The sequence below is a fragment of the Epinephelus fuscoguttatus genome, linkage group LG18, assembly GCF_011397635.1.
Source record: "Epinephelus fuscoguttatus linkage group LG18, E.fuscoguttatus.final_Chr_v1".
NCBI classification, from domain to species: domain Eukaryota; kingdom Metazoa; phylum Chordata; class Actinopteri; order Perciformes; family Serranidae; genus Epinephelus; species Epinephelus fuscoguttatus.
The window spans coordinates 5311481-5331140 of NC_064769.1; the positions used below are offsets into that span (position 1 = coordinate 5311481).

Sequence of the window (19660 nt, forward strand, 5' to 3'; positions counted from 1 at the left end):
TTGCTGATAGCCTTTGTCAAATGATTAACTCTCATTTAGTGTTTTTAAAGGTGGCTTCTCAAATTCTGACTGATATTCTTCCAATGGCTGCTTTGCCAGTGACAACAAATTATGCAAACGAGGCAACCACATTATGTGAGAAATTGCACTGACATGTCGAAACTGCTTTTTATTTTGTGTCTCTGTGCTGTAGTTTGTTAATTTAGGCATATTACTGTCAGGGCCTATAAAGTACCGTGCACTGTCCAGGGGACTTGTTTACTGTCAAAATTAAATGTTATGTATTTACCACAGTTTTCAAACCTTCCAGGCAGACTTTGGTTTCACTTCATTCCTTTGCAGTAAGAGGGACAGCTTAAATAAATGTATACATTTGCTCAAGTAATGTACTGAAGTATAATTTTGAGGTACTTTGTTTTTTACTCAAGAATTTCAATTATATTCAACTTCACAGTTTCATTTCATAGGGAAATGTACTCTTCTCCACTAGGCTTGGGTGGTAGTGTTGCTTTTTCAACTAAACTGATAGATGCTGTATCGAGGCAATGTATTGTAATGCACAGCACGCACCACCAGAACTCAGTCCTGTACTGGTGGAGCAGACAACTAAGCTGAGAAAGATGCTGACTGCAAGTGGCGGGGATAACGTTACAGGACTAGTTAAAAAAAAGTTTCTGCTTCTGTTTGAGAGTATGGGTTTGTCCCAATGATAAAGATGAGCCAGCCAACACAGACAGACCGGTGTGCCCTATTTGCCACAAACACATTGTGGCTAGCCACATGAATGTATTTAACTGACAGTCTGCCACTACCTATAGCATATCGTCTTCCTGTAGCCCACTATTGTGTTGGCATCTGCCTAGGGATGTAAAGGGATGTCCTTCAGTAAAGGATCTTAGGTCTTCTTTCGCTACGACCGTTGAATTACCATGCTATGTTAACGTATTGTACTGCATTACAACTTTAAAAGCAGATGTTAAGGGCTAAAGCATGCAGAGCTGCTGCTCTAATCCTTTATGTAGTTTTTTTCTGTGAAATGTTTCTCAAACAGTGGCCTGTGGACTGCTTTCCATCCCGTGAGCCCAGTGGTGCACATGGTTGAGTTTTTTCTCATGCTCAGTCACTTTTCCCTCCTTACTAGCAGAGCAAATCATTTGGCAAAGTATTGCTCAGGTGCATTCTGGGAGAACAAACACGGAGCTAGATTTCCTCTCTGGCCTGCACAGCCAGCTGTTCCTTCTCTTAGGCGTCCCGTTCCTGTCAGTGGCCTGTATTCATGCTTCAACTAACACTAATTCCTTGTAGAAATCCTTCCAGTTGGCTTGGCAGGCTATATTGGCAGAAAGTGCTGTGGACTGTCTAAGATTACTAATAACCCCGTATGTGTGATGGCTGTAAAGTGGTCTAAACTGCAGACTGAGTCAACAGTGCACAGATGGCAGATGAGGGAATCTTCCATGCGCTGACCTTCGGTTTGTCACATCAATCTGCTATCTTTGATAACAGTGGTGAATTAGTTCACGTTATTATCCTTTACAGATGATGTTGCTGTACATACAGCTAATGCATCATGATTACTGAATCAAAAATGAACCGAGAATTCAGTCTCTCAAGGTTTTTCCTGTCTCTTTTTCATTGCAGAAAATAGTGAAAGCAGGAGACAAAGACCTGGACGGACAGTTAGACTTTGAGGAATTTGTTCATTATCTCAGAGACCATGAGAAGAAGCTCCGGCTGGTCTTCAAGAGTCTGGACAAGAAGAATGATGGTGAGGAATCTTGCTACAACTTGTGACTTTTAAAGTCTGCTGTATGGTATTGAGAACAGGTAGGACCAATTCATTATCACAAAAACATAAAAGGTTACTCTAGTGACTTAGTATTACATGCAGTGGCATGCAAAAGTTTGGGTACCCCTGGTCAAAATTTTGTTTACTATAAATAGTTAAGTGAGTAGAAGATGAAGTGATTTCCAAAAGGAATGAAGTTAAAGATGAAACATGCTTTTCAACATTTTAAGCAAGATTTGTGTTTTATTTTTCTTTTGTACAATTTGAGATTGAAAAAAGGAAAGGCGCACCATGCAAAAGTTTGGGTGCCCCAAGATATTTGAGCTCTCAGACAACTTTTTACAAGGTCTCAGGCCTTATTTAACTTGTTAGGACTATAGGTTGTTCACAGTCATCATTTGGAGAGGCCAGGTAATGCAAATTTCAGAGCTCTATAAATATTCTGACTCCTGAAAACTTATCCCAACAATCAGCAGCCATGGGCTCCTCTAAACAGCTGCCTAGTACTCTGAAAACTAAAATAACTGATGCCGGAGAAGCAGGAGAAGGTTATAATAAGATAGCAGTGTATTTTCAGGTCGCTGTTTCCTCAGTTCCTAATGTAATTAAGAAATGGAAAATAAGAGGAACTGTGGAGGTCAAGTGGTGTTTATTTACCACAACCAGGAAGGAACAGCAGTCTTTAGAATAGCTGGGTACATATGGAAGCCCAGGTAAGATGAGTTGTAAATATAAGGACAAGTGTTTGGGTGTGTGGCTTATGCATATAGATGCACACCAGTCTTCACAAAGGGAACAGAGGAACTGAACTAGATTGAGCAGAGGACAGTCTCTCTTCTTTACGTTGGAGAATTACCAGTTTTATACGTCTCCTTTGCATTTCAGTGTTTGTGTATGGTATATGAGCAAATGATCCCCTAATTCTAATGTTTTTTTAGTTTAAATCTAATTCCAAATCTCAACATTTTCATTTATTATAATGGACTGATGGCAACACAATGCATACATTACTCATGACTCACAGACAATAAGGTCTGCGTTATAAAAACAAACAAACAAACAAACAGAAAATTGGGGCAAACCTGACCTGATACAACTCGAGGGAATTTTGAGAAATTACAGCCCGACCGGAACCTGGCTGCGGGATGGGCTGAATTGGGTTTGGGTGGAGGATCATAGATCTAAAGACCATCCCTGTCTGGTGAATGCCCACATCTTTCAAACTTCTCTCCCTCAGTTTGTAATGCTGACTTTCTGTTATTGATTTCTAGATTTCATAATGAAGCCGAGATAACCCTGATTTCATCATCAGGGTTATTTTCTCAGACTTGACAAAGCTCCTCCAGAGATTCAAGACATTATACAACTGCTTTTACATCACTAGTAAACTGACCTCTATGTCTAAAATTAGTGGACTTTAAGTTTGATTAATTGATGACTAATTTCTTTCTGTGGTGCAGGCCGGATCGACTCACAAGAAATCATGCAGTCTCTGCGTGACCTGGGAGTGAACATCTCTGAGGAACAGGCTGAGCAGATTCTTAAAAGGTCAGAGTAATGCTGTGATCCCCAGATTCACAAACTGAACAGATTCACAATTTTTTTCAGTCTGTGTCTGTGTCTGTGTCTCTGTGTGTCTGTCTGTCTGTCTGTCTCTGTGATGTCTCCCATCTCTTTCTCTTGCGTAGTGCATGTCACATTTTAACGCATGTGATCTGATTCACAGCGGCTATTGTATACTCCCTCTTAATAACTACAGAAAGCAGTAAGGTGACAGTCAGACTACTTTTTCCTCATATCTGTTAATGAGGTTAAAGTGGCACTCTTTTCTTTAGTCTCTCACAGGTTACCGTAAAGGCTGCAGCAGCACAATCCTAAATACACAGAGATTAATCACATTCTTTCTTTTAAGTAACACTGTAGCAAATGTGTCTCTTAAAGGGTAAGTTCAGTATTTTTCAACCTGGACACTATTTTCCAATGTTTTTGTGTCTAAGTGACTAATGGGAACAAATCTGGTCCAGCATTAAGAGAGGGCTGCAGCCGGCAGCATCGAAACAGGCTGCAATATGACCACTGGGAGCATATGACACTGTCAATGTATGTCCAATAAAAGTGCTTGCCACTTACTAGCTCAGATTGTTATTTTAATTGTCTGACAACTTTGTCTAACTAGAAACAGAGCCGAAATTGCTATTGCCAAATCCACCAGACTCCATTTGTCATTTTATCATCATAAATCCAACTTCATTAGAAACAAATACAACTAACAAAAGCCATTTTGGTTTGTCTTTCCACTGTTTTAACAGTCAGCAACTCTGGTCTGGTTGAAATTAACCATTAAGTCACCCATTAAAATCTATAAATATGCTGGCTCTATACACACTGAAATTACTGTTTGTCTGCTGAGTTTGGCAACTGTGATTTTGGGGCTGTTTCTGGTTAAACTAAAATGGATCTTACGCTTTAACCAAAAGGTCTTTCTCTGTAGGGATCCTTTACATAATGTTGTCAGACACTTAGAATAACAATCTGAGCCTGTCAGTGTAAAAATCAAGCACTTATAGTGGACATACATTGACAGTGCAAACATGCCCTGAGTGGTTACATTGCAACTTGTTTTGTGGCTGCCAACTGCAGCCCTTTTGCTCAATACTGGACCAACTTGTCTCCATTAGTGATCGAGACACAAAAACATGGGAAAATGGAAACCAGCTAAATATCAAGCAAGCATCACTGTTTCCCACAGAATGAGTGTGTGTGTGGTGGTAGCTGACAACAGTGGGCAGGGAAACGTGAGGCGACAGCAAACTTTGTTTTTTTTTTGGTTTTTTTTGTCTTTTCTTTTAATTACTTCTGTCTCTTTGTATCATTCTGTGTCCCATTTCTTCTGAGGTTTTTGTTCGTTAATGAGTTCTCCATTAGTTCTTTTTTTCCTCAGCAGCAGTTTGTCAGGATGGATAACTGATCTGTCAAGCAGAGCTGATCAGATCAGATCAGAGAGGAGCAGCTGCTGCTGTGGTTCTTTCCTTCACTGTCCTGTCCCATTTGAATCAATAGGAATACCTTTAACATAATGGCAGCCTACGTCTGAATGACAGAAAGCCATCACTTTAACTGATCCATAAAGCATCCACAGTGCTTGTCACTACACATGTGAACTATCGAGCTATTCTATTTATCTAGGAGTAGTATTTGTTTAGTTCCTCTAACCTCCTGTTTGTCTGTCTGTCTGTCTGTCTGTCTGTCTGTCTCCTCTCTCTGGCTGGTCTCAGAATAAGGAGGGGTCATATCTGGGCCCCTATCTTGTAGTAAGTAGTAGCTTCTATAGTCTGCTTGCTCGGCCAGTGCTACCCTGATTGCTGCCTCATCTGTCTAATTCAGTTACCAGCTGCAATTTTTTTCCTTTCAGATTTTTCAGATGAAAAATGCAACAATTATCACATTGTCAAAACAAAGCTGCTGTGATTATGACTCAGTTGTGATACAGAGTGCCCAAGTAAAGCATCCTGCTACAACAGAATGCATATAAACTCATAAAGGAAGCCATGAGACCAAGTGTTAGCATTGTTGAGAAGTAACAGTGCATGTGAGCTGACAGCTTGTCCTTTCTGATGTTTAAAATGGTCATATTTGTAATAGTTTGTATTTCACATCCCCAGTATGGATAAAAATGGCACAATGACGATTGACTGGAACGAGTGGCGAGATTATCACCTCCTCCATCCAGCAGACAACATTCCCGAGATCATCCTCTACTGGAAACACTCCACGGTACACACTCCTCTTTCTCTCTGCTTCAAAGCAAGGGCAACAAACATTAAGAGTAGAACCCTAGTCAAAGTCTCATCTTTCCTATTATAGTGTATTTGTGTGGACGATGCGTCAGACAAAGAAGTCAAAACATTCAACATGGCTGCCAGACTGTTACTTTAAATGATAAAAATACTCAATAAAAATTAAAGGTCCAGTGTAGGGAGATAGATTGGCATAAATGGAATGTAATATAATGCATTTAATTGTCATTAGTGTATAATCACCTTAAACTAAGTATAGTTGTTTTTTGTTATCTAAGAAGAATAGGTAGTGTACATTTGCTTATCTACAGTATTGAAAAAAAATGCAACTGGACAGAAAATCTCAACTTTGTAGTTATTTTCAGAAAGGAGACTTTTTACACACACTTCCATCAAAAAATGGTTTCAAGTTTCAAATATAATAATAAAAGGTTTGTTTAACCACAGATAACCCTTACATATTACTTCCTTTAAGGGTCATTCTGACAGATGAAAATAACGATAATAATTCTGTAATACTGTGATACCGTAAAACTGCAATATTTTCTGAGATGGTTATCGTTCCGTGAAAATCTCCCTACTTTAGAATGAGCTATTTATATTTGCATATGAGCCGGTCCTCTTCTGCAACTTCACCACTAGATGCCACTGAATCCCTACACACTAGACCTTTTATAGGGACTCATAAAGGTATAGTGCAAGTTGGATCATACTTCTTCTATTTTTTTTTTGGCTTGAAGGAGCAGCAATGTATCCGTAGATTATAAAATCAAACAATTCAGTAATATACAGTAAAAGTTAATAAAATGACTGGACAAAAAAAATCATAATTATATTTATGGGTATATTATCATTATTATAAAATCACCATTAGCACAAGTCTCAATATGTGTGTCACCAGTAAATCAGACTGAATATGCCAGCTTGAAAAGGTGCATTTTCAGATGGGATTTGATGGTGGAAAGGTAGTCAATGTTGCAGATGTCATGGGAGAGAGAGAGTTCCAGATGCAGGGGCCAGAGTGGCTGAGGGCTCTTGAACCCATGGTGAGTTGGATTGCAGTAGAGGATCTAAGAGTACAGGAGGGTGTCTAGATATGAAGGACTTCAGACAGGTTGGAAGGGGCTTGATTATGAAAGGCCCTAAAGGTGAGAAGCAGAATCTTGAAATCGATGCAGTATTTAACAGGAAGCCAGTGAAGGTGCTGGAGAATGGGAGTGATATGATCTGTGGAGGGGGTTCTGGTAAAGATATGGGGGGCTGAATTCTGGACCAACTGGAGTTTATGAAGACACTTGAGAGGGAGACTAAAGAGGACAGTATTGCAATAATCAATACGAGATGTAACCAAAGAATGATCGAGGATAGCAGCACTCTGAGTTTAAAGTGACAGGAGAAGACGATTAATATTTCGTAGATGAAAGTATGCAGAATGAGTAACATTACTGATGTGTGCCTCAAAGGACAATGTACTGTCCAGGATGACACCCAGACTCTTAACCTGAGGGGATGGATGGACTTTGAAGTTGTCAGCGGTTGGAGACAAACTGTGTGGTTTAGCCAGAGTAGATTTAATATCCACAAAGAGAACCTCAGTTTTATCACTGTTAAGTTTTAGGAAGTTGCATGAAAGCCAATCATTAATTGAATCCCTCTGCTTCCTTCTCAGATCTTGGATGTTGGGGAGAGTTTGTTGGTGCCTGATGAGTTCACAGCAGAAGAAAAGAAAACAGGAATGTGGTGGCGACACCTAGTGGCTGGAGGAGGAGCTGGTGCTGTGTCTCGAACCTGCACAGCACCTCTGGACAGGCTTAAAGTACTCATGCAGGTAAAGCACAAGACACTGCTGATGAATTAGGGAGTACTCTCAAGCAGGAACGTTTTTATTATCGACAAACTGTACAAAAGGAAGTGGATTAGCAGTCAGTGTGAATACATGCCCATTGTTTGTTTGCTTTCTGGCCTCCCCAGGTTCACGCTTCCAAGAGCAACAGCATGCGTATCACTGGAGGCTTTGTCCAGATGATCCGAGAAGGCGGTGTGAGGTCACTGTGGCGAGGCAACGGCATCAATGTCATCAAAATTGCCCCCGAGTCTGCTATTAAATTCATGGCCTATGAACAGGTACGCACCAATACAGCCTCCAGTTAGCCGTTTATTCCTGTCACATTTTGACACTTTGTTGCTGCTAACAAAAAAAGAATGTCCTGTCTGTCAGATAAAACGATTAATTGGAAGTAACCAGGAGACATTGGGCATCACAGAAAGACTGGTGGCAGGCTCTCTGGCTGGAGCCATTGCTCAGAGCAGCATCTACCCCATGGAGGTGAGAGACCAAATAACACATAGATTAAAACCAAATTTTTAAGTAAGACCTTACTTAAAAAGTAATTTTAATGGTTATACTCATTCTGTTAATTTTAGGCATCAACTCATGACTCATGCTATTTGTATGAAGAAATGTCCAAGTGGATTCTCTTTGTTTTGTGACTGACTGCCCATTTTAACTTTTAGCCTTGAACCCATCATGTGAAACTGTACTGTGACCTCTTATCTGGAGGAAATCAGATCTTCAGACTCACAGACCTGAGGTTCATGACACACAACGTAATTTTCTATGAAAGATAATGCACGGCATATATGTGTGATAATAATCCATTTTTGTTCAAGTATGAAAGATTTTCTTCAACTCTTGGACAACAAAGTGGTGGTTTCTTTCATCTGTCAGAAGGCCTTACATCACGTCCTGTCCACTCAGGTGTTGAAGACACGGTTAGCCCTGAGGAAGACAGGCCAGTACTCGGGCATCTTGGATTGTGCCAAACAGATCTTTCAAAAGGAGGGCGTGGCTGCTTTCTACAAGGGCTATGTCCCCAACATGCTAGGCATCATCCCCTACGCTGGCATCGACCTTGCTGTCTATGAGGTGTGTGCTTGTTGTCAAGGGATAACTTCTCTTTTTATGCCTCCGCACCATGGCAGGAGGCATTATATTTTCAGGTTGTCTGTCCATCCATTCGTACGTACGCACATGCATACCTCCCATACTGGTGAAGGTAATTTCTTAGGAACACCTTAAGGTAATTTCTTCAAATATGGCACAAAGGTCCACTTGGACTCAAAAATAAACTGAGATAAAGATAAACTGATTAGACTTAAGTGGTCAAAGGTCAAGGTCACTGTGACTATCCATCTATTTCCATTTCCACTGTGAAAAGTTGTGGAGGGTACCAATAGAACTGTTCCTTACGTCGCAATTTTTAGTCACCCCTCAGTTCAGGTACCTAGCACACAGATCTGGTACTAAAAGGTGGACCTGTAAACACAGCAGTCCCTTTATTGGTCAATAGAGGACGGTTGCTCTTGCTCAGGACTGAGTTGTGGCTGGTTTGAGGCTTATGTAACCACTGTTCATACTGTGGCAAGTCTTACTATATTAGTAAACTATAACTATAAAATGAAAGGATGTTTTCCTGCCTCTCACAGCAGCTGTAGACTGGGAAAAAATAATTCACTGGGCTGACTACAGGCAACTTTTAAGGTGGAACGTTTACATTTAATGTTACTTGATGCACATGTTGATGACGTGAATCCATCAGCACACCTTAAATATGACAAGTTTGACCATTCCATTAGTTTTTATTGTCTCTCTTTGACATACACTTTTAGTATTGAGTGGATATTCAAGCGTTAGAAAAAAATAAATAAAATTTGACCAGATTATGTGAACTGCATATATTCTAATCCTCACGCATTACAAATCCACTATTTTTAAATTTCCCTTTGAGATACTTTCACTGCAGCCTCTTCGTCTTTGCTCTAAAAATGTTGGTGTGTAACTTGTTCTGTGGACGATAAATGAGGTGCAGATTTCTGTCTGTGTAACTGGTGATGAGGAAATACAGCAAGTGCTGGACAGAGCAGTGAGTAACAGCATTCCCGCCCACATTTAAGAGTACTGTTTGTGGTGGAAATGCTAATCGGACCTAGTACCACATCTGAAGGGTCACTTTTGGTTCCAAAGGTATTATACCAAAAGTGTTTGATGGAAACGGGGCTAATATCTCAAAAAGGCCTTGAGGAAATTTCCTCCATTTTGGCACAAATGTCAACTTGGACTCAACCATAAACTGATTAGAGTTTGGTGGTCAAAGGTCAATATCACTGTCACCTCAAAAAATATGTTTTTGGTCATAACTTAAGAATTCATACACTAAACATGACAAAATTTCACACAAATGTCTAAAAGAATGAAATGATGAATTGATGACATTTTACATCCAAAAGGTCAAAGGCCTGCTTCACTGTGACATCATAAAGTTATGCAAAAACATTTCTCTGGCCATTGCTTAACATCATATCTCAGGAACAGAAAGGGAGACAATGGTCAAATACTGAACTGGTGACACTAATCTTGGGTGTCCACCTTGAAAATGTGTATAGGTCTTTTGTGCTGTTGGGGGGAAGATGTGTGTGAAGCATCGATGATTTAGAATTTGTAACTTCTTTGCTGCAACATCCATAGTCATGTCTGAAACTTGACTGGTTGGTAGAGGCATACAAACACGAGGTGGTAATTCTAGTTTTTAGTTCACTCTGACACCTTTGCTCTCTTCTCGTCTGTCAGACTCTGAAGAATTCCTGGCTGCAACGCTTTGCCACAGACAGTGCTGATCCAGGAGTGTTTGTGCTCCTGGCTTGTGGCACCACTTCAAGCACGTGTGGCCAGCTGGCCAGCTACCCATTGGCCCTGGTCAGGACTCGAATGCAGGCACAAGGTAGGTGATTACAGAACACTGTTGCACTGTACAGTTGCTGTCTATGAAAAGGACATAAAGATATGATAATGGGTTTGAAGTACACCTCAGTTCTTTGATTACTCAGTAGTTGGTCAGTTTATTAGAATGATTGGTTAGAATGATGATCAAAGCCTGTACATGATGATGTTAAAATGTTTTTATATTTGATGTATTCCTGACAGTAGAATGAGCCATAATAAAGGTATACACTTAAAGTATTTAAGTATTTAAAGAGATATTTTTCAAGAATTCTACTGTATAAGTAAGAAACAAGCCAAACGTTAATGCACGTGATGATCAAATATTTTCACTCTGTGAAGACATACCTGGAATACAGTGTTTTAATCATTGCTCTGAGCTCCTCCTTCTTGACTGGCTGTAGAGGGACCATGTCTGTGCATAGGTGGACTGTTATTACGTTTGTAATGTCGCTCCTCTGCTTGCTTTTACTGCCACATGCAGTGTCTTGAGCAAATGCCGCTACAATAGATGTCTGATGCTTTGGTTTCGCCGTTTCATTGGCGCAACTGACAGCCTTGAATCCGCCCCCATAACTGCGTATTTCAATACACGTTTCCTCCTGAGATGATGATGAATTAAGTTACTGGTGTTACCGTCACTGGCAACAACAGCAGCCCGACAAACTAATGCTTCTCTCTTGTGCACAAGGTCTTCCGGTGCATCTCTTTCTTCATCCTCCTCCTCTCTTTTCTGTTCCCCTTAATGCACTGCAGCTTCTTCCAGTTGTTAACAGACTGCTAACTAGCTAGCTGGTGAGCTATACCCAGCATGCTGTTCTGCAGACTAATTCTGTAAATGTACAGTTTTTAAAGTTACAAATAGTGTATTGTCACTTGTTGTGTGCCATGGGGATTCCCACTTTCAGAGAGTTAGTGTGGGTTAATATTTGCTTTGTTCTTAAGTTATAACGATTAGTAAGAAGGGTGTGCAATTGATAATGGTCCCCTCTCTCATTTCACACAGTGTGTCATTACTATAGTGCTCTTTCCTGTTTACTAACGCAGTCTAGCACCTGTATAGCACTATGCAGTGGTATAACGCTAAAAATTCCTATCACGTGGAAAATAAACCAGTATATTGCCCAGCACTAGTTTCAACTTGAATGTCACTGGTTCATGAGAAGGTTTCAGTTAATCAGATTTTATCGTTACCATACAAAAAGCCCCCTACACTGCCATGTAAGGTTTCTTTTTTCATTCATAAAAGCGTCCCACAAGAAAACTGCTAAATTCCATAAGTCCTCTTAAATTACATGTACGTGCCAATGAAGACTGATTCTATTGGTACAAGTGGTTCTTGCATTAGGTCCATTTTCTTTATTTTCTTATTTAAATAATTAAATTTAGTTCACTTTTTGTCCAATCTAAAGCCAATTATTTGCTGGTACTGAGGCCATGATATTACAGACCACTGTACAATTATACTGTTTCAGCTCTTAACCTCAACAGGACAGAACACTGAGTGTTATACAAAAGGGGATAAAATCAACATTATAGCTACATTTATTTGTTTCCACTACATGAGGTATCAAGCATCAAGTGTTTCACCATTTGTTTTCATGCACAACCATTTTAGTGAGGTGTAAAAATACTTGACCTTTCAACTAGTTTAGAGATTTGGGATTTGAATTTGAATTAAATTGGCTTAAAGTGCCTTAAAGACAGCGAGTGGATTTAGTTGATAGAATGATTGTTACAGTGGAATCAGATGACAAGAGAACAGCCACAGATATAACAAATCATATTTTCATAAAGTTGAATAGCTTCAGTTAATTCATTTAATCTGCAGTATTAGTGATAGAAAATAGCTGACTAATTCTGTGGCATTTACAGCAATCTTTAATATGTGCTCTCTCCCTGTTAAATAAACCAATCCATAAATGAATAATTCCAGTTCATAATTAAGCTCTTTTCTGGTTGGCTTAGTAATTCTGAGCTCATGTGTTTGAAGATATTTTCTGAATTTGTCTGATAAGTTCTTTGTGGCTGCTGCTAACCTTATCATGTAACACAGTGGCTTAAATAAAGGGAAGTGTTCAACAATATGACATGGTTAATATTGTAGGTTTAACTAATATTATTAACATTTGGGTATCAATCAATCAATCAATTTTATTTATACAGCCCAATATCACAAATCACAATTTGCCTCACAGGGCTTTACAGCATACGACATCCCTCTGTCCTTATGACCCTCGCAGCGGATAAGGAAAAACTCCCCCAAAAAAACCCTTTAACGGGGAAAAAAAACGGTAGAAACCTCAGGAAGAGCAACTGAGGAGGGATCCCTCTTCCAGGACGGACAGACGTGCAATAGATGTCGTACAGAACAGATCAGCATAATAAATTAACAGTAATCCGTATGACACAATGAGACAGAGAGAGAGAGAGAGAGAGAGAGAGAGAGAGAGAGATGCAGGTAATGACAGTAGCTTACAACATTATTGAAAGTAATAATATTATAGTTATAGTTCTGGCTACTGTGGTACAATATGTTGAAAGTATGTATTAATATCTGGCAGTATACATGTGTGACAATAGTCGTGTACAATAACAGTAGAAGTATGACTAATGACTAATGATGGCAGCAGCAGGAGGCATCTGGCAGGACCACGGCAGCAGCACAACCACACACGTCACGCTGTCCAGGCTGCGATATGAGTTAATCTGAGAGACAGTGGAGCACAAAGGCTCCAGAGAAGAAGCCGAGTTAGTGACATCCAGAATGGCCGAGTTAGCAAGATGCAGTAATAGAATACCAGAGAGAGAGAGAGAGAGAGAGAGAAGGAGAGAAGGTGCCCGGTGTATTATAGGGGGGTCCTCCGGCAGACTAGGCCTAAGTCAGCCTAACTAGGGGCTGGTACAGGGCAAGCCTGAGCCAGCCCTAACTATAAGCTTTATCAAAGAGGAAAGTCTTAAGTCTAGTCTTAAATGTGGAGACGGTGTCTGCCTCCCGGACCGTAACAGGAAGATGATTCCACAGGAGAGGAGCCTGATAGGTGAAGGCTCTGGCTCCTGATCTACTTTTGGAGACTTTAGGGACCACGAGTAACCCTGCGTTCTCAGAGCGCAGTGTTCTGGTGGGATAATATGGCACTATGAGCTCTCTAAGATATGACGGAGCTTGACCATTTAGAGCTTTATAAGTTAACAGTAGGATTTTAAATTCAATTCTGGATTTTACAGGGAGCCAGTGCAGAGAAGCTAAAACAGGAGAAATATGATCTCGTTTCTTAGTTCCTGTTAGTGCACGTGGCGCTGCATTCTGAATTAGCTGGAGAGTTTTTAAGGACTTACTAGAGCTACCTGATAACAGAGAGTTACAGTAATCCAGCCTAGAGGTAACAAAAGCGGGTATGTATAGTATGGGGAACTCTGACAGTAAAATTAGCACCTGTTTCATTTTCCTCAGTGTGGATTCTCTTGTTCCATCATTAACTCAAAACAGCAGCAGTAACAAGCCATGCAAGCTCAGGAGAGCAGCAGCTAGGAGTGTAAATCACCAGTTTCATCACAAAACGATATTATATCGATTCTTTGGACAATATGATATTTGTAGATATTACAAAGTCTGCCACGATACAAGTTTGTTTCGATGTGATTCAGGGGCCTGCGACTGATATGAAATGGCATTATATGCCTGTTTAACGCAGTCTGTTACAGAAGAAGCTACCACCCCTTTCTCTTTTTTTTGACCATAAAAGATAAAACAACACATAAATAATAAGTGCAGCAATGTTTACTTTAAATTGACTCCACTAACACACATAAAACAGCACATGGGATAAGTTAACCTTCAGGGCTTTCTGCCAGAGAGACCTTTCTGGAAGAAATCTTTTCATTTTAACCCAAACCATCATCTTTCTCATAAAACAGGGCTATCTGGCTTAAAGGCCTGAAGGCAGACTTCCTTCAACAGCCATAAAACAACAAGATCATTTAACAAAGGTATCACATTCAACTCAGTAATAACTGTCAAGGATCATGGACAAAACAATAGTTTCTAGCTAGTCACTCATTATTAGCTTAAGCATGTTTATATTGCATAAATTAACCTGAAGGCTAGCAGACTGCATCACCTGACAGAGCAGCACGTTTGAATTTCAGCCTGACTGTACGTTTTTTTTCAGCCAAACATTGTTTAAACAGAGTTGCTTCCATTGCTGTAGTGAGAAGGTAGCAGATTGAGTTGCCATCCATGAAGGTAACGTTACACTATGTTTTATCTCATAACAGCACTGTTTACATAGGCCATGTGTTTTGTCTGTTGACCCCTTTTTCTCTAAATTTGAAATTTCCTAGCAGCTGCTGTCCCCCTTACCTGGAAACAATAAATGTGGTGGCAGCAACTCCTTAAAGTTTTTGCACATTTTCTTGTGACTTAAAAATCAGGATTGAAGCGTCTTTAATAGGTGGCTAATGATGTTCTTATGTTTAGATTAATGTATCTGGCACTGCAGAAGTCAACAAGTGAGTAGGTTGGTGTATGGTGTAGTGTTGGATGAGCCTATCTTCCTCTGTTTCCCTCAGCTACCCTGGAAGGAGGCCCTCAGATGAACATGACGGCCCTGTTCAGACACATCATCAGGACCGAGGGGCCCAAGGGACTCTACCGGGGCCTGGCACCCAACTTCATGAAGGTCATCCCATCTGTCAGCATCAGCTATGTGGTCTACGAGTATCTCAAGATCACCCTGGGGGTCCAGTCAAAGTGAGGAGGGAGGGAGGATATCAAGAGTGGCCAAAGGTTTATTTTGTTTCCTTTGCTTTTCTTTTAGCTGAAGATTTACTGCATTTGGCCAGAAGAAAAGAGCAGCTGACATTCAACATATTGAAATCAAATGATGAAATTCCAGGGTTTAAATGTGAATTAATGTGGATTAAGGGGAGGGAGAGCTTGAAAGCAGAGAGACTGATGCAGACAGGCTTGACTGAAGCACCTGAAGTTGCTCTTATTTAAATGTGTCTTCATGGAATCCAGGAGTGTTTATCACCTGTTCATCCTGGATGACGAAGGCAAAAGTTTACATTGAATTAATTGAGGTAGCTTACTGGGGTACCAGTATACTGACAATGAATGACTCTTTGTCTTGAAGGGCTTTGCTAAGACTGATCATAAACTCTTTGAACCTAATTCTTGGTCTCCATTTAATATCATGTTAGCTTTCCAGCTTTGTCTTCTCTCTCACAGCCTAAACAAAGTCAAAAGGTCACTGCTTAATTAAAAATAGGCAGTAGCCATATAGGTTAACTGGGCTTAACTAATTCATATACACAAATTACGAAAGCAAGACCAAGAATTTGTTCAGGGTTTGTTTTTTTTTTTCTCCATGACACCTCCCACACTCTGTTAATGTGGCATTCACAGGATAATGAAAGAATGAATTTCCTTTTGTTTCCCAAGGTTCACTGCTTCTTCAGCTGCTTTAAAGACATTTACTTCCATTCAGTCAGGTGCTTTATGGAGCAAAAAAAAGTAGTAAACAACTAAGATATCTCCTGATGATGTAATTAAACTTAACTTTGTGTTTAAAGCATGTAGGTATAACTCTAGCTGGAGCAGCTTTGTGACCCGCTCACTGGCGACATGACTCGCGCACCAAACCTACATGTCAGTTCACGATCAGCCCCCTCCAACCCTTGGCCGTGAAGGAGAAGCCCCGACAAAAATGCTAAGTTAGCAATTAGCAATTGTGAAGTGTTAGGTTAAAAGAGTGCCGGTTAGGGTAAGGGTAATGGGAGGGGTTACATCTCATTTCTTATAACATGAATCACACCTTCATGTACCATGAAATATAAAGTGAATTATTGTTACATACTTGTTCACTTCAGTATCACGTTGTAAAAGGGTTCAGATAGCTGTTGTGTTGGTGGGTGTGTCTTGTACCAGTGGTGGACGGGGTTTGTATGGTCAAATGGAAATGGAATGTGTCTGCAGCTATACATGTCTCGTTTAAAGGGATCGTTCAGATTTTTTTGAAGTATGAGGAATTTATCCATCATCAGCGCATTACCCCCAGTAAATGGCGGCAGGTACGCCCCCAGTTTGGAGAAGCAGGCTGGAGTACCGACACTGAAGCTTAAGAATGTTCTGCTCCAGAGGGGGGCAGCAGCAAAACGTATTTTAGCCACCTAAAAACAAATCAATATCAGGTTAAGTTGGTGCTACATTAAAAATATTTTCACTGCTCTACCTTGCTGTCAGACTGCGCTTTCCTTTGCCACTACAGTTTCTCAACCCTAGAGCTTCCGTATTCATACGCACTGTAGTACAGCCACATATTGGCGGTTCCGTCAGACTTTTAGCGGATTGTGGATGAGACAGCAAATACAAGAAAATATACCCTGACAGACTGTGATAGCAACGAGAAACTACTGTTACTGCAGAGAAAGGAGGATACCTTTATGAACCACAGTATACAGAAGAACTTTTGTAGAGGGACTGAATGGGCTTAAAGAGAAACATGCACAGGAATACCAAAGTTCTACGGTTGAGAAGTGTAGTGCTTAACTAAGGAGCTGTTTGACAGCAAGGTAAAGCGCTGAGTATATTCTCAATATTGCATCTACTTAAACTCATATTGATTTTTTGCAGCAGGCCTTTTCTAAGTGTAAAAAATACGCTTTACTGTTGCCCCAGTCCACAGCAGAACATAATTTAGCTTCTGTGGTGTTCCTCCAGCCTGCTTCTCCAAACAGGGAGCGTGCCATCTGACATGGACTGTAGGTAATACAATGAAGATGGATAAGTACCCCATACAACCCTACTTCAAAAAATTTCAACTATTCCTTTAACAGTGTTACACTGAGGCAGTATTGCTAAGGGACTGATTGTGGGTTCTCACATAGGAAATATCTGATCCCAAAACTTGTGTCGTATTACCAACTGCTTAAGTTGACACAGTACACTCCATCAGCGTCCATGACAGGTTTCAGTGCTTTCTTATCTTTTCAGTAATAACAGTTAGACATTTGTATGGTAGTATTCCTCCTAAAAATGTGTACAGAGGCCTCTGTGCGACAAACCTCCTTAATTCCTGTAGTCTATCAGTTATAATATGTTCATGTTTATACCATTTTCCCTTTCCATAGATTAAACATGAGCCACCAGGATATATGTCATTGCATTATCAGCTGGAAGGAATATTTCACAGGATTGTTGGCTAAAGACATTTACCATTCTTGTATGATGTCAATAAATAGTCCTTTAAGTTACGTGGCAGGATATCGGAGCAGAGGCAGCACTCTCAGCCTGACTGATTCCTGTGTCACATGAGACACAGATTCCCATGAGTGCCTTGTGTGCCTCCCTTACATAAATGCACTTAAACACTAGAGGAGGTGGAGTCTGTGGAGCGTTGAATGCACTTTAAGGTACTCTGCTTTAATTCCTGTTTGTCTTTTTTTCTTTTTTTTTATTGATGTATTTATGTATTTATTTTTACAAAAGAGGATTCATGACTGAATTTGTTATCTATTACTTGTGTTGATTATATAACATTAGGTATCTTCTTAAAATAAAAGAGGTGATAATCTGGTTTGTTTTTGAGAGCTAGAGGCAACTCTGATATGGTTGAAAATTCAAAGCCTCACATATATGGAAGCCCAAAGTGTTCAGTTCTGACTTAAACAGAAAAAAAAAATAAAAATCATATGAATAAATTGTGTAAACTATTTAATCGAACCAACATTTTGTGAAATAATTGAAGAAATTATTAAAACACAACTCATTAATATGAAATGTTTTGTCATCATTCATTTTTATTTTATTAGACGTTTTTAAAAATTCCCTTTTTCAAGATCTGTTTTTATTTTAATGTTTAACACAGACACAGTTTAATAACTGTGTCTGTGTCCAGTGTTTGTTTACAGCAGCAGCCACATAGATTTTTTTATGTCTCCGCATTGGCGATAAGTGTGGCCAGAGGCATTATGGTTTTAGGTTGTCCGTCTGTCCTGTTCTTGAGAGCCCAATATCTCAAAAATGCCTCAAGGGAATTTCTTTGAATTTAGCAGAGACATCAAATTGAACTCAACAATTATTAGATTTTGGTGGTCAAAGGTCAAGGTCACTGTGACCTTGTATGTCTCATTCTTGTGAACATAATATCTCAGAAACACCTTGAGGGAATTTCTTCAAATTTTGCACAAATATCCAATTTGAATTATTAATTTGATGTTCTGCAAAAACACTCACTGTCATATCTCAGGAACAGAAGGGGAGACACTTGATCAGATACTGAATTGGTGACACTAATCTTGGATGTCCACGTTGAAACTGTGCTGATTTTATAGACCCTCTGTTCTGTAGAGAGGAAGATGTGTGTGAAGCATCCGTGTTTTCACAGACATGGATGTAAACTGTAAGAGAAACTTTACTGGTGCACTGAGGCATACAACCACAAGGCAGTAATTCTAGTTTTTCATTAACATACTTAAGGACTGTTGTTCTATCTCTAGGAGCTAACTGACTAAATCTGGTAGCAGGTGTTCAGGTGGGCTTGCTTAAGAGACAGGGGCATGTGATTGGCTCACAGGTTAGGGGGGTGATGGAAACACTTGTGAAAAATTACATTATAAAGTAATGTAAAATCATTTTAAAAAGTATTACTGATTTCATAATAATTAGATGAGTTTTTCATTATTTCATGTATATATTTTGCCAAATTTATTCATATTACTGTTCATTTTATTTATTTGCTTTTGAACTCTTTGGGTCCCTGTACAAAGATTCCTCTGGTGACACTGTCTGTTTTCTCAGCAGCAGCAGTTTATGCAGTATAGGATAAAGAGACACTGTACATGTCAGCTGCAAACACTGCTGAGGCAAAACCTCAGCTGACTATAATGAAGAATAAACACGTTGGGCAGTGAGAAGAACAATCTGAGCAGGATCTCATCATATTAAATTAAATATATGTTGTGGAAAGTATTGTAATAAAAGGAAGGAGGCATTCATTAAAAGACAAACCAGCATGCTGTCCTGTCTGTATATCTCTAGTAGAACTGCAGTCTCACATGATGGACTTTCTGCTTGTGACCGTCTGCTTTTGAAATCACACTGTGTCTTTGTAGCAGGTGGAGAACAGATGATGGTTTACATTTGCTCATTTGAGTGCTGATCCTAAATCACAGGTTTGGAAGGAAATGTCTCCCATCCCTCTTTCATCTCCTTCTTTTCTGGCACAAGAAGTCTGTGTGTGACCCCTCACACTGGGGCACTTCAATGTGGAGTTAGCATGTTCTCCCTGTGTC

At 39.9% G+C, this 19660-nt stretch overlaps 1 protein-coding gene across 1 annotated transcript in view; it reads left to right on the forward strand.

The window, feature by feature from the left end:
- slc25a25b (solute carrier family 25 member 25b) overlaps window positions 1-18143 on the forward strand; it is a 34085-nt gene extending 15942 nt beyond the window's left edge. The window contains exons 2-10 of the mRNA XM_049604058.1: window positions 1642-1768; window positions 3250-3337; window positions 5452-5563; window positions 7256-7414; window positions 7558-7710; window positions 7805-7912; window positions 8345-8512; window positions 10214-10364; window positions 14936-18143. Of these exons, the coding sequence (XP_049460015.1) occupies window positions 1642-1768; window positions 3250-3337; window positions 5452-5563; window positions 7256-7414; window positions 7558-7710; window positions 7805-7912; window positions 8345-8512; window positions 10214-10364; window positions 14936-15120 (1251 nt within the window). The 3' untranslated portion in view covers window positions 15121-18143. The remainder of the gene's footprint in view (window positions 1-1641; window positions 1769-3249; window positions 3338-5451; window positions 5564-7255; window positions 7415-7557; window positions 7711-7804; window positions 7913-8344; window positions 8513-10213; window positions 10365-14935) is intronic.
- Window positions 18144-19660: the final 1517 nt, after the last annotated feature.